This window comes from Hyaena hyaena, unplaced genomic scaffold (genome assembly GCF_003009895.1).
Source record: "Hyaena hyaena isolate Hyena2069 unplaced genomic scaffold, ASM300989v1 scaffold_105, whole genome shotgun sequence".
NCBI lineage: Eukaryota > Metazoa > Chordata > Mammalia > Carnivora > Hyaenidae > Hyaena > Hyaena hyaena.
Genome location: NW_024080737.1, coordinates 330,788 through 358,328, shown reverse-complemented (window position 1 = coordinate 358,328; position 27,541 = coordinate 330,788). Strand labels below are relative to the sequence as shown.

The 27,541-nt window shown below is 40.3% G+C and overlaps 1 protein-coding gene across 1 annotated transcript in view; it reads left to right on the top strand.

Annotated features, from left to right (window-relative positions):
- The window catches only part of PLCH1 (phospholipase C eta 1), a 206,143-nt gene extending 188,089 nt beyond the window's left edge, over positions 1–18,054 (top strand). Inside the window, exons 16-24 of the mRNA XM_039236058.1 lie at positions 513–692; positions 783–890; positions 2,093–2,217; positions 6,756–6,840; positions 9,617–9,763; positions 10,004–10,083; positions 11,578–11,637; positions 12,169–12,523; positions 14,894–18,054. Coding sequence (XP_039091989.1) covers positions 513–692; positions 783–890; positions 2,093–2,217; positions 6,756–6,840; positions 9,617–9,763; positions 10,004–10,083; positions 11,578–11,637; positions 12,169–12,523; positions 14,894–16,974 — 3,221 coding nt within the window. The 3' untranslated portion in view covers positions 16,975–18,054. The remainder of the gene's footprint in view (positions 1–512; positions 693–782; positions 891–2,092; positions 2,218–6,755; positions 6,841–9,616; positions 9,764–10,003; positions 10,084–11,577; positions 11,638–12,168; positions 12,524–14,893) is intronic.
- The last annotated feature ends 9,487 nt before the right edge of the window (positions 18,055–27,541 follow it).

Sequence of the window (27,541 nt, the reverse complement as noted above, 5' to 3'; positions counted from 1 at the left end):
TGGAATTGGTCTTTTATTAATTATTATATTACATTAATATGTGTTTCACATGAGTGCTTTCTAGACAAATATCTTCAATGAATGTCTCCCTGTTATCAGGAGTAAGTTGCATAGTTTTATTTATCCATGACTGTGTATATATTTGGCAAAGATATTCTGTTGGAATCATGCCCCTGAAAAATGATTTTCCTGCCAGCCCTCTTTATACTAGCCAGATAGACGTGAATTAGTGACATGTTTTGAATTCCTGGAAGAACAGGGGACTCAGAAACATTCAGTTATCCCAGCAAGATGTAAACCTCTAATTTGGCCTCAAAATGGCTAAAGAGTCCCAAGAATGCGATCCTATGGATCTTTCTTGGTTAGAAGCTACTGCCACTCTGGTTGAATTCACTCTTTTGCTCTGCATTTTATGATGGATATAATCTGACATAGGTAAAAAAGTCTTTTGTGAGTGGTGTTTTCTTGGCTGGGGCTCTCACTTCTCTTTTTTCTTTATTAAAAACTGCCAGGAACCACAGGGAATGTGTTATCATTTAGCGAAACAAGAGCACATCAGGTGGTTCAGCAGAAATCGGAGCAGTTCATGATTTATAACCAAAAGCAGCTCACAAGGATTTATCCCTCTGCCTACCGCATTGATTCCAGTAACTTCAACCCTCTGCCCTACTGGAATGCAGGCTGCCAGCTAGGTGCGTACGCTTGGGAACGAGCATGTCTCCGGATGTCCTGACTCTGTGCCGCTGTCTTGCCTAATTTTCTCAAACTTTGAACTTGCACAGTGGCGCTGAACTACCAGTCTGAAGGGCGAATGATGCAGTTAAATCGAGCCAAATTCAAGACCAATGGCAATTGTGGCTATGTCCTCAAACCCCAGCAAATGTGCAAAGGTGTGTTCATTTCATGGTCATCTCTCTGAATGCGGGTAATCTTATTGAAGGAACTCTCTGCAAAATGTGATACATCAGTGTTTTGCAACACGATTCTCTAAAAAATTTTTTTGATGCCTATTTATTTTTGAGAGAGAAAGCATGTGGGGAGGGGCAGAGAGAGAGAAGGAAACAGAGGATCTGAAGCAGGGTCTGTGCTGACAGCAGAAAGCCTGATGTGGGGCTTGAACCATGAGATCATGACTGAGCCACCCAGGCGCTCCTGCAACATGATTTTTAAAAAAGAGACAAGAGTTAAGGTATTGGCATGCAAATTGTCACAACTATTTAATGTTTGGGTAACATGATCTCTTGTGAGGTTATTTACCTAAAGAGAGACACAGTTAGCAATGGATCATCATCTGAAATCCAGTGCCCCTGCTTGTTACTCCCTGTGCATCACTTATAAATTGTGCTGCCTTCTAAGATCTGAGCCCCGTCTTTCAGAAGCTCAGTGAATATGAGTGAGTCTGAAACCTGCTAACAAAATTAAAATACCACCTGACACAGCTTTATCAAGCCGTTTTAGTCAGCAGAATCCAATTATAAAACAACGCTAACAAAAAAGAAAAGATAATGTAGTGTTAGATCAAGAAACATTTCTTTTTGGCTCTGCTCATTAAAATTCTTTTAAAATTTTCCAAAGTGGCTTTTTAACAATTCAGGTAAGAAGTGTTGACAGATGTGCCTTCTGGATTTTATGCTTTGCATGTTTTCTTATTCTTCTGTTTACTGTTTCAGGTCTTCTTTCCATTTGTTATATTCACTCTCTATACCTACTATAGTTTAAGTTAGATTATTCGAATCTGACATAACCACTCACTTTGTCTACACTATTGGCATTCCAATAAAATGCTTCCCTTCCCTCATGCCATGATTGATAATTGCATCACAAACATTTCAAATTGACCCATTCCTTTGTCTTTGGGAGCATGGATCCTAGAAAAGCTACAGCTATAGAAATGCCAGCTGGCATTGCCTTCAAGCAAAAGCCACACTAATAGTTATGTCACCATTTCTTTTCTCTAAGAAACACTGTTGTAATTCAGCACTTGTTGTTTCTTTGTTCTACATGTTTAAAGGATGTGTGTGTGTATGCGTGTGTGTGTGTGCGTTCGCATGTTACCAACCTCAGATTTTAACCTCCGCTTTATTTGGCTTAGGTACTTTCAATCCTTTCTCTGGTGATCCACTTCCTGCAAACCCCAAAAAGCAGCTCATCCTGAAAGTGATCAGTGGACAGCAACTCCCCAAACCTCCAGACTCCATGTTTGGAGACCGAGGCGAGGTAAGCCATGTGTATGACCAAGTGGATAATTACATGATTATTTTATTGTGTTTATATTTTATCTGAAATATCTTCAGAGTTCTCTGTCTCTCTCACTCTCTTTCTCTGTATGTGTATGTGTTCATAAATGAGCACTGACCTCAGCTCATCAGATATCAACTGACTTATTGGCAAAGCACACACAGTTCCTTCTGGAATGCAGTGTACCTTCTATTTTGGAGGTATGCCCATGTCCTTCCTCTCAGAGGTCTTTCACCCCAGGCTCTTGGCTACTCCTACTTGTTAAACCAACATTTTTGGATCTTGAACTTTGACTGGAGACACCACAGTGCTCTGCTGTTGGGTATCACCATAAATTCTTTGTTGCAGATCTTAGCTGACCCGTGATGCTGTGCGGCCATCCACTTCACCTTGTCAGCCTTCGTTCCCCTTCTCCATCTCCATAGTGGCCAATTCCAGCCTCCCTCTCCTCAGACCTATGTTCTCATCCTTTTCCTTCTCATCTTCGACAGATGGCACCGTGTCCTACTTCTCGGAAAGTAGGAGCTTCATATGGGACCATTTGTTCCATCTCTCTTGCCTCCAGCCTAATCCACACCCCCGTTGTCTCTCGTCAGTTCTGCTGCAATAGCCTCCCAGCTGACGGGTCTCCCTGTGTCCATTCTGTCCTCCTCGAAGCAGCAAGAGTAATTGGGCAGTGTCAGAAAATGCATCCTTACCTCTCCTTTCCTTCTTTCTTTTCTTCACTGTTTGCCAAATGAAGACTCACTTCCTATTTTTTCTCTCCAACTGTTTATTTTGAAAAATTTTAAACCTCAGAAAAATTGCAAGAATAGTAAAATTAATGCCATATCTCCAGCACCTAGCTTCACTAATAAAATTACTAAATTTTTTATATTACTAAATTTCCTTTCTCTCTCTTCCATGTGTGATGCATTTATATGTGTTTGCAGAAGTATATTTGTATGTGTATGTATATATACACACAAGTGCAAATACACATATTTGCATTTCTTTACAGTCATTTGAGAATACATTGTTGGCATTATTACCCTTGACACCTAAATACCTACCATCTTCAGCATTTATCTCCTAAGAATAAGAACATTCTCCTGTATAACCACAATACAGGCATGACCTTTAACACTGAAGCAATAATATTATCTAATATAAAATCTATATTCAATTGTCTCCAATTATCCCCCAATTGTCCTTATATCTTCTCTTTTTCTTTATATATTCAGGACCCAATCAAGGATCACACATTGCTTTTACTTGACATTTCTCTCTGGTCCTTTTTTAAAAGCATTTCTTAATGTTTATTTATCTTTGAGAAACAGAGAGAGACAGAGCATGAGCAGAGGAGGGTTGGAGAGAAAGGGAATCACAGAATCTGAAGCAGGCTCTAGTCTCTGAGCTGTCAGCACACAGCTGATACGGGGCTCAAACTCATGAACCGTGAGATCATGATCTGAGCCAAAGTTACATGCTTAAGTCACTGAGCCACCCAGGTCCCCCTCTCTGGTCCTTTTAAAATCTAGAACAGTTCCCCAGCTTTCTTGTTTTGTTTTCATGACATGGACATTTTACAAAATGTCCAAGTCAGTTATTTTCAGAATGTCCTTCAATATGAATTTAATGTCCTGATTGCTTCTTCATGACCGGAATAAACATAAATGTATTTGTCAGGAGGACTCCCTGGGCAATGTTGTGTCCTTCTCAGTGCATCACATCAGGAGCTGTGTGATGTCACTTTATTCCGCGATTGATCACGTTACTTGGATAAGGGGGGTTCTTCCAGATGTTTTTCATTATCTAGTTATCTCTTTACCTTTGTAACTAATACACAGTGTGGGGAGTTAATTTTTTATATGTATGAGGAAAGGTGGGTTTTTAAAAAATTTTTTTGTAATTAAAATAAAACCCAATCTCCTTAACTTGGCTTACAAGGTTCTCTATCAGGATATTTCAACATTTCTTGAGCCATGGAGTCCTTTGGTATCTGATGTGCCCATCTGGACCCCTCTCAGAATAATATTTTTAGATGCATAAAATAAAATCTGTAGGGATTCCCTGGAAAACAGTTGTATTGAAATTCACTTATCAAAATATTAAAAATTATGACATGCATGTATGTATCTATTAATGCAATAAATAGCAGGATCTAGGGGTTGGTTTAATAACTGTTAGAATTTTGAAGCCATGATAAATGTAGATGATACATGGAAATTTCTGCAACAACTGTAATAGGACACAAAAGCATCCATGATTTCTGCCAGATACAAAATTACAATCCCAGTACTATTATATTGGGCTTTAGTAATAAGCTAATGAACATAAAGATAAAATAAAGATATAGTTTTTCCCTTATCCAGGCTCCCTGAATTCTCAACCCATGATCTCTCACATTGTTTATCCACCTGAGAATGAAATAACCATTGTTCTTGCTTTCATTCATAAAACTGACTGTCATCTTAAATTTTTATCTGTCTCTGCTCTCCACATCTAATGAATTACTATCTCCTTGGACTTCTCCCGCCCACATCTCTTTCCAGTCTTGCTGCCACCATCCGATTCTGTTCTTCCAGCATCTCAGCTGGATTACCTTATGAGAAACCAGATGCTGGTGTCTCAGGTTTGCAGATGAGGAAGCTGAAGCACAGACACTTGCCTAAGGTAGCATAGGAGCCAAGTTTTGAAGCAGGAAGTTGCTCTTCAAGTCTGTGGTCTTCTTGAATTCCTTATGAACAGAAGTCCTACTCATTAGCTGCCCCCCAAAATCTGAGCTACCCAATTGTTCAGTTTTAGCACAGGATTCTATTGAAAGGACGAACTTCTAGCATAAAATGCCTGATTGAAAATGAATAAGCATCATAGTTTATTTAGTAAACAAAAAGTGTATGTATCCACCCAATTTTCTCAGCATGTTTTTCCCACATTCTTCTAGCTCTTATTCCCTGAAGCTCCCCCCAAAACTCCATATTCTCCTTATTTCCCCAGTTCCTAGACCATTTTTTCTTAGACTTTTTCTTAGACTTAGTAACTCTCTCCTTTTACACTTTTAGACAAGCTCTTCTGTGGACTCTTTAGGTTTCAATCTTTCATTGCTCATTATCCAAAACTTGCATGATAAAAGAACTTATTTGCATGATAAAAAGCAGGATCCCTTCTGGAGGAGAGGGGATGTGGGGGATGTGGGGGATGTGGGGGATGTGGGAAGGAAGACTAAGTGTTTAGTTTTTCTGTTGATTCTTTTTTAATCTTTTAGTTTTTCTGATACTTTGAGTTACATTATGAGGCACCTGGGTGGTTCAGCCAGTTAAGTGTCCAACTTCAGCTCAGGTCATGGTCTCATGGTTCATGAATTCGAGCCATGTATTGGGCTATGTGCTGACAGCTCAGAGCCTGGAACCTGCTTTGGATTCTGTGTCTCCCTTTCTCTCTACTCTTCCCTGCGCTCGCTCTCTCTTTCTCTCTCTCTCTTTCAGAAGTAAACATTAAAAAAATTTTAAAGTCACATTATAGTACTCAATTGATTTAAACATATTAAAGTGCATGAATCAAATGTGGAGAGCTTGATTAATTATTATTTAGGCAACAGAACATCTGAGGACCCCCCAGAAGGTTTCTATTCACCCTTCCAGGAAATATGCACCCTCTAAATTAAACACCAACCCCCATCATAACCAATTAATTGTGCTGTGCTCAACTTTTATGTAAATGGACTCTTACAGTATATATTCTTTTTCTAAAAAAGATTTCATTTTTTAAAGTAATTTCTTTTTTTTTTTTTTAATGTTTTATTTATTTCTAGGAGAGAGAGAGAGACAGCATGAGCAGGGGAGGGTCAGAGAGAGAGGGATTCACAGACTGAAACAGGCTCCAGGCTCCGATCTGGCAGTCAGCACAGAGCCCGACGCGGGGCTCGAACCCACGAACTGTGAGATCGTGACCTAAGAGAAAGTCGGACGCTTAACCGACTAAGCCACCCAGGCGCCCCCATTTTTTAAAGTAATTTCTATACCCACTGTGGGGCTCAAACTCACAACCTTGAGATCAAGAGTTGCATGCTCTTCCAACTGAGCCAGCTAGGCGCCCCCAGTATATTCTCTTTTATGTCTGAATTGCTCAACATTATGTCTGTGTAGCAGAATTTTTTCTTCTTCATTGTATGATAGTCATTAAATGAATAATCCACAATTCATCCATCCTACTCATGATAGGCATGTAGGCTGTTTCCAGTGTGTGACTATTATGAACATAGCTTCTCTGAGCATGGACAAAAGCTCTCATTTCTGTTGGGTATTGAACTTGAACTGGACTTGTAGGTTTATTAAAGTTTGTGTAGCTTCAGTAAATATTGGCAAACAAAAATTAATCTTTTAGTTCTGTTTCATATATCTAAATCTGTTGTATAGTTTCTCTTTCTTAGTAAGCACCTAGTAAAATGGTTTGCTGTTGAAATGTGGCCAATAGTCTCAAATTAACACACATGTAGAAATGTATCGGTTGTAATAATACTCTCTTTATTTATGTAGATCATTGATCCTTTTGTTGAAGTTGAAATTATTGGATTGCCAGTAGACTGCTGTAAAGATCAAACCCGCGTAGTAGATGACAATGGTAAGATTATGACCTGTTTACTTTTTTCTTAATGTTTATTTATATATTTTTTTTTTTTTGAGAGAGAGAGAGATAGAGTGTGAGTCGGAGAAAAGCAGAGAGAGACATCCGAAGCAGGCTCCAGGCTCTGAGCTGTCAGCACAGAGCCTGACATGGAGCTTGAACTTACGAGCCATGAGATCATTGACCTGAGCTGAAGTCTGATGCTTAAACCAACTGAGCCACCCAGGTGCCCTAGTAATCTGTTTACTTTAATCAAGAAGCTCTAAAAATAAAATTTGTACTGAAAAAGAAAATTTTATCTATGTACAAAAGAAACAGATCCCTAAAATTCATAACTGCTGTTTGGATTTTATTTTAAAATCTTTTAAACACATAAAACTGGGTAAATGTGGGATTGATGCATGGTATGTTTTGGTGGATGTTGTAAGCTAGGCTCTTAAATTCTTTGCTTTTGAAGCAAATTATTATTTTTTTCTAATGAAGAGAATAAATGCTATTTTAAATTTTTTTAAATGTTTTATTTATTTCTGAGAGAGAGAGAGACAGTGTGAACAGGTGAGGGTCAGAGAGAGAGGGAGACACAGAATCCGAAACAGGCTCCAGGCTCTGAGCTAGCTGTCAGCACAGAGCCCAAGGCGGCGCTCGAACCCACAAGCCATGAGATCATGACCTGAGCTGAAGTTGGACGCTTAAGCGACTAAGCCACCAGGTGCCCCAATAAATGCTATTTTATTTTATTTATTTTTAATTTTTTTAAAATGTTTTTTATTTATTTCTAGGGGAGAGAGAGAGAGAGACAGTGTGAGCAGGGGAGGGTCAGAGAGAGAGGGAGTCACAGACTGAAACAGTCTCCAGGCTCTGAGCTGGCTGTCAGCACAGAGCCCGACGCGGGGCTCGAACCCACGAACCGCGAGATCATGACCTAAGTGAAAGTCGGATGCTTATCCGACTAAGCCACCCAGGCGCCCCAATAAATGCTATTTTAAAGGGCTGGGTTAAAATTTAGGAAAATACCTCCATGTTTTCATGATGTAAGTTGCTTCAAAGCTCTCATTCGTGAAGCCTATGTGTCTTGATGAGTTTTCATTTTTTTCTGGACCATGTAAAATGCTAAAGGCAAGTGCAGCAAGCTCTGGCCAGTTGGCTTCTTAAAATGTACATCTGGTGGATGGGCAGCATTGTTGTATTCTGGCCGTGATATAAAACAAAGCTTTCTGTACCCAAGCCTCATGTCTTTTTCTTGGTAATCTTCTTAAATGGTGTTTGTTCATATATATGACAAACATTGTGGCATACCTATTTTTTTCAGTCTCTAGTCATTAATACTCTAAATCTAAACCTCAATGCTCAAAACATTCAAGAAAGTAGAGGTTCATAGTGAGACCCTAAGAGGAGATTATCTAAGTGCTCGTTGAAAGAATTTGGGGGTTCAAGAGTAGCATAAACCTATTACTTTAGGAAACGACATGCCTAAAGGAAGCAAACTTCTTATAGTGCATTTTCCTACCAATGCCCATTGGTGGTGTTTTTGGTGTTTTTTGTTTTGTTTTGTTTTTGTTTTACTTTCAGAAGTAATTGAGAGGTCATTAGTAAGTTATCAAAAACACAATCTCTTCGTCTTGTTCAGGAGGGACAGCTCAGTGTCCATAATTATTTCCTTACATGAGGCATTTCATAGGGTTAAGTGACTGATGCCTCCTGAATGCATAATTTTAATAAAACTTATTTCCATTTATAGTAAAGGAAAACAAATTTATAGAGTATTTGAATTTTTAGTAGTTTATATAATTATTTTGAGAAAATTTCATGAAGAAATAAATGCATTTTTGCTTTGAGAATATGAGTTGAATTCTATATCTTTCTATTTATTTTCAATGGCTATGAAAATATATCTTTCATATATTAAGGTCTAGATTCATGGGAAGCCATTGGAAAACAATAGCGTATAGTCTAATTCGGCTCTGTAACTAGAGTGACTTTAGGTGCATTATTTTCTCAGAATATCAATTTTCTCTACTAAAAAATGACTTTTAAATACTTACATTTCTTATCTTTCAATAAGCATTTACAACTTGTATAATTTTAAAAAGTTATATAGTTTTGAAAAATCATATGTATTTTTTCTGAATTAGAAAAAAACACAAAAACCCTGTCTTCCCACCTTTGGAGGAGGGAAGGATTTATTAGGGATAAATAATAAATATCCCTTTATTAGAGGGATAGCAATTATTAGAATTGCTATAAGAATGAAATAAGATACCAAGTGTACAGTAGCATTGGAATCTGCCCTGGACCTTATAGAATGTTTGCTGGCGATTATTATAGCAGCAGAACCTTTTGTGGGTGAGAAGCCTAATCCTATTTAGTAAAATGGTACCACTCTTTTCTTCTTTCTTTTTTTCTTTCTTCTTCTTTTTTTTTTTTTTTTTTTTTTGGCTTAATCATTATTCTTAGACCACTACTAAAGGTAGTTTTTGAGCTTCTGAAGCGTTCTGAAATTGCCTAAAGGAACTTTCCCTACAATGCAATTTGGCATCAAAGATTATTAGAACTGATATAATCATTTAAAGGCAATTTTCCTACCAATTATTTTCTGGCAATGGAGCAAATTCCAAGACTTTATTTCAGTAAGGCATCTTGGAGTGGCTTGGTCATCTTCATGAGTTTAATAACTACTGCAAGCAATTTTCAGTCTGCTTTGCAGACGATGCTGCCAATTCATTTTTTGTCATGCCCTTTGCTTTTCTGATTTTTCTCTTCCTATTTCTCTGAGGATTTAACCCTGTGTGGGAAGAAACCCTGACATTTACAGTACACATGCCAGAAATAGCTTTGGTTCGGTTCCTTGTGTGGGATCATGATCCAATTGGACGAGACTTTGTTGGACAAAGAACTGTGACCTTCAGCAGCTTAGTGCCAGGTAGGTATGGGCTGGCTTTTCCTTTCTAGGCTGACCATTCAGTTTTCTTTGGAAAATTTAATATATGTGATATATATAACATATGGCATTTATGATATATAAACTATGCATTATATGAGTGTTAACATGTTTTGTCAATGTAAAGAATTATAGTAAAGTCGAATACTTCATTCAGTTGTGCCCATGGGAAAGCCAAATGTAAGTTCAAGTAAAAGGAACTATTTTCTCTGTTTTTATCAGGCTACCGGCATGTCTATTTAGAAGGACTGACAGAAGCATCCATATTTGTCCACATAACAATCAATGAAATCTATGGAAAGGTAAGAATGATTATAGGGCTTAAAGCCAAATGAAACAATAATACGGTCCTTAACAAACTTATTTTTTGACTAATTGCTTAAAAGGAACATACATCTGGACAAAGCTATCCTTTAGCAGAAAACTGTTGAGAAGTCTAGCAAGCCCAGTGAGTTATCCTGTCAGTCCGTGTCCTGATCCGCTGTGTTCCTTCCATTGTTCTGGGGGGTATACTCATTCCTGCCACCGAGCGGGGCTCTCTGGGCTTATGGGAAAGCTGCTGTTCTCTCAGATGATCATTTGTTCACTAAAACAAGAAATATATAGTTAAACATTAGATTTTATGTAAATACTTAATTAGACCTAGATGAATTGTGAGTACTAACCAGACTGTGATTCCAGCCAGTTGTAGACAGGAGGCGTTTATTTGGTGCCATTGTATTTAACTGTAAACCTAAAACTCCCCACCCATGGGACTTTTAAGGACTTTATAAGGACTCTTTTCTTTTAAGAAACAGACTGCAAAAGTGTATCCTAATTTTCTCCCGATGCTGTTCTCTTCAGTACACAGCTCACTTGAGGTTTACAAATCAATAGGCTGTCCTGTAGGCATGCCAAGTAATTGGGGACTTGGCCACTGGAATGAATTTCCAGGACCAGATGTGGTTCGGAGGGACTGTAAGAGCACTGACTAGCACCTAGGAATGTCCAGTACTCTTTATGAGAAAGTCTCCTGTAGACTTCTATATGGTTTCTATGCCTTAGCTTCCTCAGCTGCAAATGTAGGGTAAAAATAGTACCTACCTCATAAATATGCTATCCTTATCCTTAGAAAGCTGCCTAGCATATAGTAAATGTTCAAAAATGTTGGTTAACATTAATATTATTATGACTACAAGCCAAATTCTAGGGAATGGACCAATTAAGGCTGAGTTGGGGGGTATAATGTTTAGCTATACATTAGCTAGTATAAGAGAGACCGCTAAGGATTCTAATTTCTAAGAGTAATGAAGTTTTATTCTGTGATGTTCTGTGCTCAGTCCTCGGTTTCTGCCCATGCTGCTTGTTGAAATGCTTCCTCTGGCACAAATGCACATAAATGTAAACGTTCAAAAATGATTCTTGAATTTCTAGGAATCCCAGGTTAACAAAGTACTATCTCTAACATTTATCGGGCTTGAGGGAAACAATGATATTCAGAATGTATTTAAAACTTGAGCCAGAAATAAATTAAAATGTGAAAAAGAAAGTGTTCCATAGGATTTCCATTCTCCTAATAGATGTCTCCCTCAACTCACATTATATATTACTTTCAAGGTGTATTTGGATTGGAATACATAATCCACAATGTGGAGGTGATGAGTTGAGCAGGGAATGAACCTGTGACTAAAACTCACTAAAAGTGGAAGAAAGGGCTTATAGAAGCATTTTTATTCTTCTCCTTGATTTTTACTTGTGCCACTTTCTTGAATGAGCCCAAATTGTGTTTTGTTGTGTTTTGTTTTTTTCCCTTGCAGTGGAGCCCTTTAATACTCAACCCCAGTTATACTATATTGCACTTTCTAGGAGCTACAAAGGTAGTTTCGCAGCATGGTGCTTTGTTCTTGCCGACATATTTCTTTCAAATGGTTATGGCAGCATGCTCTCTCATGTCACTCCATTTCCTGCTTACCACTTCGAAACATGCATCTGTTGCTTTAAGACAGCTGGAGTTCATAACAGTCTATTAAGTGTGGAAACTTCTCCTATCACCTCATCATCTCTGGATAGGAATCTTCTGGGTAGCTTGGCTGTGAAAATGGAAGGCTGCCTCCTCACAAAGTAAGGTCCATAAGACGTGCATGGTCTATGGCCGTACCACCCTGAACGTGCCAGATCTCATCTGATCTTGGAAGCTAAGTAGGGTCGGGCCTGGTTAGTACTTGGATGGGAGATGTGCATGGTGCTGTGTAGACATGCCGTGAGCTACCATTTTCTTGGTTTGAATATACTTCAGTGGCTGTAAAATTTTGTTTTGTGTTCATTTTTCATGGAGCTGTCATTTAAAAGGCAAGTGGTTGCCACAATGGGATTTGCTTAATTTGTGCTTCATTCTTCTGTGTCTTCAGAACAGACAGCTCCAGGGTCTGAAGGGATTGTTCAATAAGAATCCCAGGCATGGTTCTTCGGAAAACAATTCCCATTATGTTCGGAAACGATCAATTGGAGATAGAATTCTGCGACGCACAGCCAGTGCTCCTGCCAAAGGCAGGAAAAAGAGCAAAATGGGCTTCCAGGAAATGGTAGAGATAAAGGATTCTGTGTCTGAGGCTGCAAGAGATCAGGATGGTGTCCTGAGGAGGACCACACGGAGTCTGCAAGAGCGCCCTGTCTCGATGCCTGTTGACAAAAGTCTACTGGGGGCTTTGTCACTGCCTGTATCTGAAACAGCAAAAGACGCTGGAGGAAAAGAAAACTCTCTGGGTAAGATGCTTTAAGTTTCTCTAAGAGTATTTTGAAGCCATATTTTGGTTCCTGGTTACCATTATGACTTGGTTGACATTTTATAGTCAAAGTAAAAAATATACTAAAATATAAGTAATTTTTAATGTTATCTTTAGACCAGACTTTAAACTTTGGGAAGAGGGTGGTAGAAGAGCTATTTCCTAGTCACCTAAAGGCTCAAAATAACAATGACGTTTGTAACCAATAGGGGAGCGATCAGGTGCGGTGGTGCAGATCCCATGGATCTGTGCGGTGCTGTACAGGGAGGGGAAACCTATGAAATAGGAGCAGAGATCTTGTTTTATCAAGTGGGTATAAATATCACAGATAGTTCTGAGGTTCAATAGAATTATAGTGATTTTTCTGAGGTTGAATATAGTTCCATTTCTTTCCCCAACGTATAACACATTTCCATGGTTGGAAATGTTTATGGGGAATGAAGTAAAGCCAGCTATTAAAAACAAGCCATCTTCTTTACTTGAAACATCTTTGCTTCTCCAAGAGGTAGCTCAGGTGATATTTTCCTGTGGTCTCGTTTCCCTGGTCTTGGCAGGGAAGGAAGCCTGTCTATGGTCCCTGTCCAGTTATAGGCTCCTCAAGCATAGAGACTAAGCATTACCCATCTTTTTCCTCAATTTGAGCATAACGCTTCTTCAGTCATGTCCAGAACTTAATAAAGAATGATGCTTACTTTGCAAGGTACCAAAGAGCTCCTTAGTTTTGTCAGTGACTCCTTCCCCTGCCCTTGGTAATTTAAGCATCAAGACTGTCCGTTTGAGGTCTCTGCAACAAGAGTTTTAATTAAATCAGGATCATGTCAGACACGTATGATATGATATCTGCTTACTTTAGCAAAATGCTCCTGTTATCATACAGTCTAATTTCAGTGTCTGTTTTCTCACAAACTGCATTTTGCTTACGTGGATTTTTATTATAAGATATTCTAGTGAGACAAATTTTTGAATGGCTTATCTGAAGAGAGGAAGGGAGTTTAAAAGTTTGAAATTTTGCTAGGAGCAGTGTCGGAGAAGAGATGAAATACATGCTTTAAAATTTATTTCAAAACCCCATTTTTGGGGAAAATAAATCTGCACTTAATAGAAATCAATACTTGTTAATCCAGAAAGCAATATTTAGTTGATGTGTATTTCCTCCCTTCAACAGCTATATAGGTTTGTCATTTTCATGTGTATTATATGAGAAGCCATCTTCTTTACTTGAAAAACCTTTGCTTCTCCAAGAGGTGGCTTCTATTGCTACCATAAGTAGCAATAGAAACATAGCCATTCAACGATTCAAGTTATAATGGAAGAAAAAAAATAAGTGGAGAAAATGCAGAATACAAAATTGTATATATAATTCTGTCCCTCTAAAAACAGTTACAGTGGCTGTCTCTGGTAAAATCATAGGATATTTAATGTCTTTCTTGATAATTTTTGGGTTTATCAAACTTTTTATGATGGATTTTCTTTAGTTAGGAAGGTATTTAATAAGTTAATTAATTCTTCTTTTTTATATATCCTGACTAAAAGCATTAAAAAAACTATTAATTAGATCAAGAATAGTTGAACATTTGATATTATCTTAGCATTATCCTAAGCATGATGGAGTGCCCTAAATTATTGTGAATTTTGTGTTTGTATAGCTTTCCATATGGTGCCTGGTAGTTTACTGCCTCTTTTAGGGGGAATGCAGTATGAAATTTGTGTGTTAAAACCAAAAATATGGATACCAAAAATTAGATATTAGCACTAGCATAGAATTGGTGACCAAGTCCTTAGTTTTACATCTCAAAGTCAATAGATACTGGTATTTTAACACATTTATTGCACCTTCCAATCTGCTTCAGGACCTGATTAAATTAGTTCTTTTGCCAAGATGTTTTTTAAAATAATATGATTTGTGATTTTTACTAATACATGTGTAACTTTGAAAGCTTATAGTATCTTGCTTGCAGGTACCACAGCACTTTGTTTAACAGAACTGTCTTGTTCTATTTTTATTGCCATGCTTCTGTGTAGTACAAATCTGAATAGGAAACAACTTAAGGTAATCGTCACTGTAAAAGTATGGTAACTCATTGACATTTTTTTTTGACAATGAATATTACATCCTTAGCTGATGTAATAGATACTCAAAGGGAAGCTTCAGTGAAATTCCTGTAAATATAGTTTACCATTTATTCATCACACAGACACTCTGTTACAAACCTCTGCAATCCATAACTATATTCTGTCACAATGTAACAGATCTACATTCTCCATTTGTCTGTCTGAAGACAAACGTGAGTGTTGGCAGGGCCTACGAAAAGCGACGCATGTTACCTAAAATGTTCTTTGTTTCATTCAGCAGAAGATAAGGATGGAAGACAAGGGAAGGCAAGTATCAAAGACCAACATTTTCCAAATTTCGACAGAAAGTTGTCCTCTTCCTCTTGCGCTCTCCTCCACAAAGACATCAGCCAAGGGAACTCCACCACTTCTGTTGCCAACATGGCAATCACGGGAGAACGGTGGGGAGTGCCAGGTCCTGAGGGTGGGAGAGCCAAATCAAACGTGTCAGGCGATTGCCGGGAACGCCAGTGCCCCAGCCAGTCCCTCTCCCCGAGGCAGCATTTGGCTCTCGATCCTGCCGTTACTCCAACACAAGGTCTGTGTGGTGTGAACACCAAGGAAAATGGGAATGCTGGGGGCTGTGTGCGAGAGAAAAGCACGTTGTCAGGAAGCATTTTTTCTCAGAGCACTTTGGAGATTAAGAGCTTGGAAGGTCAGTGGGGTAAGGGCCAGGCCGCGACCTCCTTTTCTTTGTCAGACGTCTCTACGCTCTGTTCTGACATACCTGACTCACATTCCACTGCCATTCTGCAGGAGAGTGACCTTTCCCATCTTATTGACAATGTCACTCTGACAAATGAGAGTGAGCCTGGCAGTTCCATCTCGGCACTGATCGGCCAATGTGCGGAGACCACTGAGGAGGCAAACCTCACAGTAGTTTCTCATCTCCACAGCGTCGGTGCGATGTCAAGTCCTTCTCCCTTGCCCCCCTTGGATGGAAAAATGCCTTTTAGGCCTGACTTTTCCACGGGAAAACCCAAGTCCTCCTTCCTGTGCTCATCTCCTGAGCCGACTACATTCTTAAGTCCCGAGACCTCCAAACACTCGTCGCACACGGTTTGCGAATCTACCTGCACTCCTGTCTCTAAAACCAAGCCAGATGACAGCCTTTCTGGGAAGGCCAAGATGGGGGCTGTGGAAAACAGCCTGCCTGGGTCCTCTAATACTTCTTACTGCTGGTTACCAGAAAGTCCCAACAATGGAAAAGACTGGGAAATGCAAAAGAACCACAGCTCTGCCACTTCCCCAGACCTGACGCTGGAAGAAGCACTAGCCGATGCCACTCTCTGTTTAAATTCTGGAGAGAGCAGCCTCGTGGAAATGGATGGGGACTCAGAGAACCTGTCTACAACAGCCTATGAATATAGAAGAGAGGACACAAGTCACCTTGATTCCCCTTTAAAGCTGAAGTACAGTCAGGACGTGGTGGAACATTTTCAAAGAGGTTTGCGAAACGGCTACTGTAAAGAGACTCTCCACCCTTCTGTCTCTGAAATATCCAACAGCATTCAAGATGTCAAAAATCAAAGTATTTCCTGTCTAGCCTCTCAGGGTGCTGGTTTTACGCATAACACCTGCTCAAATTCCGATGCAAAAATGACCCATACCTGTGTGCCCCTGTCTAGTGATGAAGACACGCATGCCCCCGCACCCAAGCAGCCCACACATCCTCCTCTGCCTGCTCTGAAGTTGCCCAGTCCTTGCAAATCCAAAAGTCTGGGGGACCTAACGTCGGAGGACATCGCCTGCAACTTCGAAAGCAAGTACCAGTGTATCAGTAAGAGCTTTGTTACAACCGGCACCCGAGACAAGAAGGGTGTGACCGCGAAGACAAAGTCCTTAGAGCCTACAGACGCCCTGACCGCGCAGCTGCGGAAGCTTGTGTCCTTTGACCAGGAAGAGGGCTGTCAGGTGCTCTGTTCAGAGCAGGATGCCAGCCAGTTCCCCAGGGCGCTGGTCAGAAAGCTGTCATCCAGAAGTCAGAGCAGAGTGCGCAATATTGCCAGCCGCGCCAAGGAAAAGCAGGAAGCCAACAAGCAAAAGGGGGTAAACCCCAGCCACGTGGGAGGAGTGGTTCTTCGGAACAAACCGTCAGCGCCCCTGCCCGCCGGCAACCGGCACTCCACCGGCTCCTACATCGCAGGCTACCTGAGGAGCACCAAAGCTGGGGCCCCAGAGGGCCGCGGAATCCCCGAAGGGGCGTGTGCAGCCTCGCGCCCTGGCTACGTCGACCAGTTTTGTTCGGATAGTTCTGTCTTGCAGACCGAGCCAAACAATGATGATAAACCAGAAATTTACTTTCTTTTGAGACTGTGAATTACATAAAGCTGCATTTTCGATGTTTACAAGGTATTCTGTAGATTGTCAGAGTTTTCAGTAAATATGGTCTAGGCTTTGAAATGATTTGAAAATGTATTTTTAAACTCGTGTTTTGGTCTCCCTTTGACTCCACATGTTCTTCCTGTTTATGCGTTTGTACATAGAGTGGGGTGACATTTCCCACGTGCATATGATCTCTCTTCTCCGAAGTGTAAATGCTCTCGGTATGAAATATGTGCATGCCCTAGATGTGAAACTTCGCAGCAGCTTGGGTTATGATGTGCGTGTGTTTCTCTACCACCCCCTTTACTCTATGTCCTCAGATCACAGTCACAAACGTAGTCAGTTTTACTCTCTAATTGTTGAGTTCATTAAGAAACTTTGCAAAGGACAAAGGGATACGTTCTTTATTTGAAAGCCATTGTCCTCATTCCTAGTTTTCCTCCTTAGTTGAGAAGCCCAAACGCATTTGATAACTCAGCTAAAAGATTGAAATAGTTACCCTACCTTTTAAGATTTCTCTACCCCAGGCAGAGTAAGAGTCCAAAGGAGATTGGTAGCTGTTACCCCCACCCCATCCCCTCTCATTTTAGAGTAGGCTGGGAGGGTATGAGGAGCAAGAGACTTCTGTATATAGACAAAATTGTTTGTTTTACATAAATTTTGTTACATATTTTTGCTAATGGCTTTGTATGTAACAAGAACACAGTTGCCAAGCTATTTGTTGTACTTTTGAATTTTCTGATTAAATTATAGACTGCAAATAATGGCTTTCAGAGTGAGGGACTTCTGTCAGATGCTAACAATAATAGTAGCACAGATTGAAAACATCCCCAAAGCTGTCAAGCAAAAAAACATTTTTCTCATAATAAAATCCAAGTAAATAGGTAATTAGAAGAAACCTTTTCCCTTCATGGAGCCACGTAACTATATTTTAGTACCAACGTACGTTATTTTCACTGTGAATCCATTTTTTATTGCATGTCCAGATGTCCCTCTCTGCTTTTTTGTAATATCAACTGCAATGATGTTCTTCTTGGAATTCATGGAAATATGATTAAAGCAGATTTTTAAACACTTGGTGAGTTGTATTTTTTCAACTGCAGCTCATACATGACTGCTGAGTAAGGGGCCCAGAGCATTCAGAAATATTTTCCTTTTCATCTCTTCGCAGCAGAAGATAGCTTCTACAGGGGATAGGTTGAAGCAGGAATTTATGTCTCTGAGTGTTTTCATTATGCCTTTAAAGACCATATTTATAAGGTAACTTGAAAAGAAATCAAATGTAATGAGTTTCTTGCATTTTGTGTTGCTATTGCTAGTTTAAAAATAATCCTTCCCAAATCCTGCACTGGGGGTGGGGGCACGCAAGATGCTGTGTTCAGCAAATCAGACTACTTGAAGCTGTGCTTTGTGAGGTCTTGAGTGGGGAGAAAAGCAATCATGTCCTGATGACCCTCAGTCCCCAATTCTGAATTTATCCCCAGTGCTGAAGGTCTTCTTCTCTTTGGACAAACACTGAGATCTAGTTGGGGTAGATGTGTCCTGGTGAAAGGGAGAGAGACCCAATTTCATTTCCTTAATGAACCTGAGATATTTTTGTCTTCTTGGGGGTGGTTTGAAACCCACAAAGTTCTATCCTTAGACCTTGACTTGTTTTTCAAGTACTCTTATCTTAAAGGAAACTGACATGATGTAAAGTTGTTGAAATTCATTTGCAAAGGGGTAGAATTTAGTTGCCTTGTTTGATGGAATTGGTATTCTTATTTTAAAAAAAGCCAAGAGTTTACATTTGGAGGTCAACCCTATTTCAAAGTGATCTCGTGGTGACATAAATGGTTGGTGTCAAGTGATGGGTTATAAGACCCACCCCACAGACACCATGTGCATCTGTTACCCACACAAGTAGTAGTCTTCTACTGATAGGACTTAGGTAAAAAGGAGAAAGCAATTTCAAAGATACTGTGTGGAGACTGCTAATAAAGAAGAGGAAGCAATAATGCTTGACTCTACTACCAGCGTTCAGTGTTCAGATTGGACTCCTGATTAGGATTTCACTTGTTTGGAGGTTGGATCAGGGACTCATTTAGTCACAATGAGATCACATAGCAAGTAAAATCTCAAGCAATATATTAACAGGTTTTCCAATATTTTTTTCTTTTGAGAACTAGCAAGACACCTCCAGTCTCTGCACAGTCTGACTAGAGCAAGCCCTGTGAAGTGTCAAAGTTTCTCATCTGTCTCTTTTCTTTGAGGCTAGACGGTCTGTTCCAAGGCTGAGCAGCAACAGGTGGTTGGGAGAGTTGCCTCCAGCAATAGTAATGTCCACAGAGGGTGAACGTAAAGTTTCTTAATATAAATCTGATCGAGCCATCTTAAAACCCTTTAAAGGATCTCCATTATATATGAAATGATTTTCCATAGCCTTGCATACAAGGTCCTCTCTGATTTGGTGCTCTTGTCTCTTTCTAGCACCTTGCCTCCCCTGTCTTAGAATGCCCTTTCCTCCTTTGCTCGCTACATTTTCCGAGATGTGTCCCGGAGGGTCCTTTCCCATAAAGAGCTTTCTGTCATCTCCTTTCTCCTAGTTGTACCCAACCCATTATGAAATACCCAGTGTTGTGCAGGGGCGGGGTGGGAGGCTTCGATTCCACTCCACTGTATAAATCTGTTCACATGTCTGTTTCTTCCACTAGACTTAGACCTCTCTGAGCACCGTGATTGTGCCTTGTGCCCTTTTTCTAGCTCTACGCCTGGTACCTATTTGCATTTGGTAAACATTTGAAAAATTGATGAATAAGAGAACATGAGACAAATGTGAAAGAAAGGATGTGCCTGGTATCTGTTTGTCCTGTGCATGGAAGGAGGAAGAGGTACAGAACCTTGTTCCAAGTAGTTTGAATAGTGATAACTGAGTTTATCTTTGTTTTCCTTTAACTTTCTCACTTTCCTATTTCCATCCAGCCCTTCCTTCCTTTTCTTTCCCTTTTAATATAGTGTCTGTTTAGTCATTTATCATGAGTAAGAGTAACTGATGTTTTTAAAGTATTCTTCAACTTAAAAAGACTTTTATAGGTGATGCATCTCATTTGGTCCTTTCAGCAATTTCACAAAAAGTAGAGGTTATCTCCATTTTATAGATACTGAAAATGAATCTCAATGAGCATGTGATTTGCCCAAGGTCATGGAGGGTAGGAAATAGCCAAGTAAGGTTACTGCCACTCCTACTTTGCTTTTCTTTCCCCTATACACCATTGCTTTTCCTTATGCCTTTAATAAGCAGTTAACATCTACTCTGGGCTAGGCAGTCATCTGGGTGCTAGTATTATAATAGGGACTTGTCTTTAGGGAGTCACAAACTGGTGGAAATGCAGAGACATGATCTACTGGTTTTGTTCTGAATGTCCAAACAAGTGGAAACTTATTACACATGGTAGTTGAAAATAGAAGGAAAGAATTAAAAGTTATATTGGTGTACATATGATACCCATGAACATCACACTTTAAAAAAGTAATGGACTGTTTTTGAAAGCAGTTTTTTTTTAATCGTCTTAAAATTTATTTCTGCGAGAGAGAGAGAGAGAGAGCCAGCATGAGCAGGGGAGGGTCAGAGACAGAGGGAGACACAGAATCTGAAGCAGACTCCAGGCTCTGAGCTGGCTGTCAGCACAGAGCCCGACACAGAACTCGAACCCACCAACCGTGAGATGATGACCTGAGCTGAAGTCGGACGCTTAATCGACTAAGCCACCCAGGCGCCCCTAAAAGCAGTTTTAAATTCATAGCAAAATTGAGTAGGAGGACAGAGGGTTCCCATATACTCTCTATCCCTCCCCCCCATACATGCAGCATCCTCCACTACTAATGTCACATTTATTATAATTTATAACCCATATTGGCACATCGTCACCCAGAATTCATAGTTTACATTAGAGCTCACGCTTGGTATTATAGAGTCTGTGAGTTTTGATGAATGTATAATGATACGTATGCACCATTGTAGTGTCATACAGAATATTTTCAATGCCCTAAAAATCCTTTGTGCGCTGCCTATTCATTCCTACCCGCAACAAACCTTGGAAACCGTGATCTGTTTACTATCTCCATTAGTTTTACTTTTTTCATAATGTCATATATTTGGAATCATATAGCATGTTCATACTGGCTTCTTTCACTTAGTAATATGCATTTAAATTTCTTTCATGTCTTTTCAGAGTATGACTGTTCATTTCTTTTTAGTGCTGAAAGTATTCCATTGTCTGGATGCACCATAGTTTATTGATTCACCTACTGAAGGACATCTTAGTTGCTTCCAAGTTTTAGCAATTATGATTAAATTTGTTATAAATACTTGTGTGTAGGTTTTTGTATAGATATAGGTTTTCAATTCATTTTGGTAAATGCCAAGGAGCATGATTACTAGATCCTATGATATAAGAGTATGTTTAGTTTTCTAAGAAACTTCCAAAATGTCTTCACAAGTGGCTGTACTATTTTGCATTCCCAGCAGCAATGAAGGAGAGTTCTCATTGCTCCACAACCTTGCTAGTGTTATTCTTCTTCCATACTGAGTTGGCTATTCTGAGGTCTTTTGATTTTCACATAAACTTTATTTACTTTTTTAAATATTTATTTATTTATTTAGAGAGAGACAGAGTGTGAATGTGGGAGGGGCAGAGAGAGAGGAAGACACAGAATCTGAAGCAGGGTCCAGGCTGTGAGCTGTCAGCATAAAGCTGTCACTGAGAAACCACTAGCTCATGATCTGAGCTGAAGTTGGCCACTTAACTAACTGAGCCACCTAGGTGCCCCTGATTTTCATCTAAACTTTCAGCTCCCTCCCTTGTCATCCATTATAGTTTCTCTCACCTTCAGTTAGCATTTCAGCTGCTCTAGGTTGCTTGTCTGACAGGTTGAACCTTTGGTTGTTTTCCTTTGATCAGATAATAGTTGCTGTGAGTGTCCATTTACAACTGTCACTGGGCACAGAATCATCAAGAGGTGACGCCCCAGTGAGTCCTGTAGTCCAGATGTACTTGTATTTGCCTTATTTTATAGCAACAGCCCTAGCTTCTTGTAACAGTTAAGGTCAATTAAATCAGTCCATACAGTAATCATTTCCTTGCTTATCCATTAGCATGAGGAACTCAGAGTGGTTTGATTTCCAGTTCAGTGAAACATTTAATATGTTTTCTAGGAAGCAGTGCTCCTCTTGGAATCAGGGTCTCTAATTCAGCAGGTATAAGGTTGTAGGAACAACACCAACAATAACAGAAAGTTCAAATTTTGCACCTGGATCATTGAGAAAGATAGTGAGAGGGGCTTATCCTTGTTCTCCACCTTGGTTCCTGAAGCCCTTCTTCTGGATATATATATATATATATATATATATATATATATATATATATAGGATCTGAGCCTGACACTGAGGCCATCTGAAATAGCCACGTTGTTCCTTAGCCCATTGTGTAACCAGTGGATTGACCAGGGAGAAAAGCTCACTAACACCCAAAAAGTAAATCATCGTATCTACTGAGTTGTTGAGAGCCTCCTTGTGGCTATGCCTATTCTTTCAGTCACTCCTAAGTGAGATTTTATTGTTGCAGTGATCCATTTCTATAGAACCCCACTATGGCTCACCCAACTGTTTTGGAATTGGATTCAAGATCTTTCTTTCTCCTCAGTTGGTTATAGGGAATTTCCTATGAGGCCTCAAATGTGAGCTGGGGAAGTGGCACTAGTGCAACAGAGGTGATATGGTCTTGCCCAGCAAGTCATATTTTTTTCATCTTCTGGACTACACGAGTCTTTTCCTAAATCTATTTCCTTTAGACAATGCTTTGTCCCTATACCTCTCAGCCTTTTTTTGGAGGGGGAGTGTTTCTGTTAATACTAAGCTCATGATGGACAAACAGCTCCCAGTTGTAAAGTTACTTGGTGTACCACGTTTAGGCTCTTAGGCTTTACTTTAAAGACTGTGTCCATTCATGTTCCAGATCACTGGACCCCTAAAAATGTCACTGATGTTGCAGGCCCTTAATAATTAGAACTTAAAGCCTGGTCTCGACATATGTGTTTTATTAGGGCATGCAAATTACGTGACCCATTCACCTTATTTGGTCCAATGAGTAAAATGTCAGTCTATACAGAAGACTAGCATGTCGTGCTGTGGAATACCAAGATGATTGAGATCACTACAGAATGGACCACAACAATAGGAAACTTAACACAGACCTAGAGCAAGACTGTGAAGATTTACTATTGTCCTTGCAATGTAACATTGAGGTGCTTCTGATCCTCTCTATTGATGAGAATCAGGACTAACCATTCAAGGGGCACATGGATGACTAAGTCAGTTGAGTGTCCAACTCTTGATTTCAGTTCAGGTCATGATCTCATGGTTCATGGGTTTAAGCCCCATCTCGGGCTTCATGCTGTCAGTGTGGAGCTTGGGATGCTTGCTCTCCATGCGTGCCTCTATGCCCCTCCCCTTCTTGTTCTCTCTCTCAAAATAAATAAATAAACATTTTTTTAAAAGGAATAAAGCATTCAAAATAATAGCGACAAATGAAGTGCCAGAGGTAAGTTGATTTTTTTCCAATAAAATTTCTATCTAGCACAGACACTAATTGAGGATACCACTTTAAGTTTATAGTAATCCACTGGTGTCCATCATGAGCCATATGATTTTTTTTTGCAGAGGCTAGATAGGTGAAATGACTAGATATTTTATGAGAATCACTACCCATGAATCGCTTTGTTGGTAATTATTTCTGCAGTTCCTCCTGGGAGATGATTTTGCTTCTGATTTACTCTCTTGGCTGGATGGGAAGATGCATTACAACATTTTTATCATAATGTTCCTTAGGTCACAGGTCAGAAAACCACGGTCCAAATTCTAAGTGTATCTAGTCCTATTAGGCATTCAGAGAGTAGAGAAATGCAACAGTGCATCCCTGGACCTATTGGATTCACAATTAGATGGATTTGAGCTCAAACACTATTTACATTCTGGAATCTAGTAGGTGTCATTTTTATTGGAAGATGATGGTGGTAGGGTGGGTTCCCTAATATCAGTGTCAGCTGTGACTTCATTCTAAGTATCCTCAAGAAGTCTGGGCATTCCGTTTCCTTCAGTGCACACTCTGGCAAATTTGAGGAAAGGCTAGAGAAATATTTGCCATGCTTGTGGTGGTATTGTGGGGACCCAGCTTTCCCTTCAGTGGGCTCTCGATCTGTGAACTGACATAGGTCTAGTAACTGGAAATCCAGCTGTCCATCATAATGTCTAACATCAGCATTTTATGTTTATCAGTTTTCAGTTCCTTCTGCTTATATAAATGAAGCAAAACCCTAGTGCAATGGCTTTCAAACTTTAGCAAGCAATCCAATCACTTAAAGGGCTAGTTCAAATATAGATTGTTGGGCCACATCACCAGAATTTCTGCACTGGTAGATCTGGAGTGGGGCTTGAGAATTTTCATTTCAAACAAGTTTCTGGGTGATACTAAGCTGCTTAATTTATAGTCTTACACTGTACTACAAGAAGTGGTGTCCTACATTTCAACAACCATTGCTTCAGGTGGTTGTCTAAGTTTCCTTTGGAAAACCATCATCAATTAGCTGTAATCTAGTTTACTTTGCCAAGTCATCTTGATTGCCTTTCTGGCCTTACTGCTTACTGTGGTGATTATATCCACCTGGCTTCTGCCTTTCCAGAATTTCAGTATCTCTGCTGATATTAAGAAGCACAGTGCTATGCCAGGATCTTACATGGTCAACTTTTGCCTGAAGAAGGCAGCCAACAGTGGGTTTCTCAGTGATGCTGGCACCCCTATCAGCGGTGCATTTCTTAGTGAAGGGAGTGTCCCCTGGGCCCGTCTGGAGAATGTACTCAAGTAGTGGGATTGCATGTCTTTCTTTATTCTAAAATTCTCTTTTTTTCGTGAGACTTCTAGCCCTTCCTCATTACTCTGCCAAGTACGTTCTAACAATTCTACCTCGATTTAGCCGTTGTGAATCCAGGCTTTAAAGTGTAATCCCAGCTAACTGTTAGGCCTGGTAGACATTACATTTTATTAGGACATAACTAAGGTTTGCTAGACATTAAATTCCAAGTTATGAGCAAGTTGTCCATTTCAACATATTCTCTCCTGTTTAGTCTTATATTCACTCTCCTGGTCTAACACCTTCAAGATCTACTCCCGTGGATGCTTCTCTGGTCTTGCTGGATGTATTCATGATCTGCTCTTACCACCTGCCTTAGAGCCATTGATGGCTTTCAAAGAATGCCTTAAAATGACTATTAGCTGTCCTGAACCTGTCAAGGATTTCAGTGCCTCATAAGTAGTCAACCACCATAAACATTCTGTAATTATCCCACTGTCATATAATCAATTGCAGTGGCCACTTGATATCCCAAGACTCCCTGTAAACCCCCACCTTATCCCAGTCAACCACAAGTGAGGATATTAGTAATTCTGATGCCATAGCCTGTCATCCATTATTCCTACCCCACGTTTATTCCCGTTATCTCAGGCCAGGTTTCTCAAAGACAGTCTGAGGGGACAGCTTTTGTGCTAATGTTTTACTGCGGTACAGTCACAGGGAAGCAAGACTAATGGGGAAAAGGGAAGAGAGGCAAAGAAGGAAGGAGAGATACCACAAGGAGGAGGATTGCCAAGCTGGCCATGGCTTCAGAAAAAGCACTGGTTGCCCAGTCGTGTAGGACATTTGCCAAGAGGCCAAATAAAATGACCGCATTTCAGAACACTCCATTAAGGGAAGGAATGAGAGACAAATATTTGCGGACTCCTTTCTGTCTTTTGCCTTTTACTGCTGAAATCTTCCTGCTCAGGGTGTTAACTTTCCCACCTTTCCAGCTGTGTTACTCAGCCTTCCCCAGCTGCCCTGGGGAAGACGGGTGCCGTCTGACACCCGTCAGACATGGTGATCTCTCCTTGTCGGAAAGAGCTGCCTGGAAACTCCCCAGTCAGTGGTGGTGGCAGTGGCCACAGCGGTTCGGATGTAAAACTGGATCAGGTGTGATCCACTGCTGGACTGTCCTGGCTGGGATGCGAGGGAGGTGGCCGTGGCAGTGGTGGTGTTGGTGGGTCCAGCTCAGCCAGTTAGTGCATTTGTCAGGCCATTTAAACATATATCAAAGGCCTATTGAGAAGTGGCTTTAATAATGAAACTAGAAATTAAAAAAAAAATATATATATATATATACACACAGATATTTATAGATAAATTCCTTTACTTTATGAACTTTACAAAATATTTTGTAAAGCATACATATAAATAGATAATATTAACATAATTTACTAAAATTCAGTGAGAAATACAAATATGGGGTAAGCAGAGAGCACAGAAAGGGGGGATTAGCTCAATTTTGGGGCCCGGCCAGGGATAATTTCTTAGAGGCAGGACCACCTTAATCAGTATGCAACCAGTAGTTTACGGCCCCATACTCAGAAGTGTCTGTGCTAGGGGTTTAATGCTTTGTGGCCCCTGTTTGTAATCCTCAATAGTTTTTTTTTTTTTTTTAAGTTTATTTATTTAGAGAGAGAAGGAGAGAAAGAATCCCACACAGTCTCTGCGCTCAATCTTATGAACCATGAGATCTTGGCCTGAGCTGGAATCAAGAGCTGAACGCTTAACTGGCTGAGCCATCCAGGAGTCCCTGAAATTCTTAACAGTTTTAAAGTGAAGTCCAATGGGACACCAAAGCATGTGCTGGGGACTTAGAGCCTCACTAAGCAGTCCTACCTCCCACTGCTTCCCTGTCTCCTCCGGAGGGCTTCCCAGCAGCCCATTCTCAGCCAGCTAACGCCATGAAGCAGCAGTGAACTGGGCAGGGGAGGCCCACATACCTCCATCACCCTTCACTCCCAGCAGACACAAGGGCACAGGAGCAAGGAAGGTCAAGGTCGGGCTTGGGCCCTGCAGTGTCTTGGGGTGGGGCAAGGTGGCACTTGTCCCCACCCTGCTGTTGCAGTTCCACAGGCATGTTTGGCAGGGAACTTGGTGGGAGCCTCTCTCCCACCCTCAACGGAGGTACCAAGTGTGTCCCTGTGCAGAGCATACAGTCCTCTCTGTCGGGCTGCCCTGCTGTGTGGCGGGCAGATTGGCTTCACCCGCATTCTCATTTTGCAGTGGGCCCAGAAAATTATTGATCAGTCCTGCCTGGAGGTGATTATGCTGGAACTGACTCTTGAAGGATCATTAGAAATTTTCATGATGAAAAGGGAAGCATAGGGAGCTGAAAGGATCTCCTGGGGAGAGGGAAAATATGAACAGATGGCAGCATAAAATTACACCATATATACAGAAAATGCTTTTGTATGTGTGTCTTGGATAACTTGGCAGATTCCATTTCCTGAGATGAGAAAGAGAAGGTATGGGTAGGTCAGGGGAGAGTTCCCTTTTGGTCACGATAGTTCGATATTTCAATTAGACATTCATTTGGAGATAGCAAGTTGATGGAGCCTGTAGTGTCAGGCAGAAGACAGAGCCGGATATAGGTTTGGGAATCTTTGCCATAAGTGGCTTAAAGCTGTGG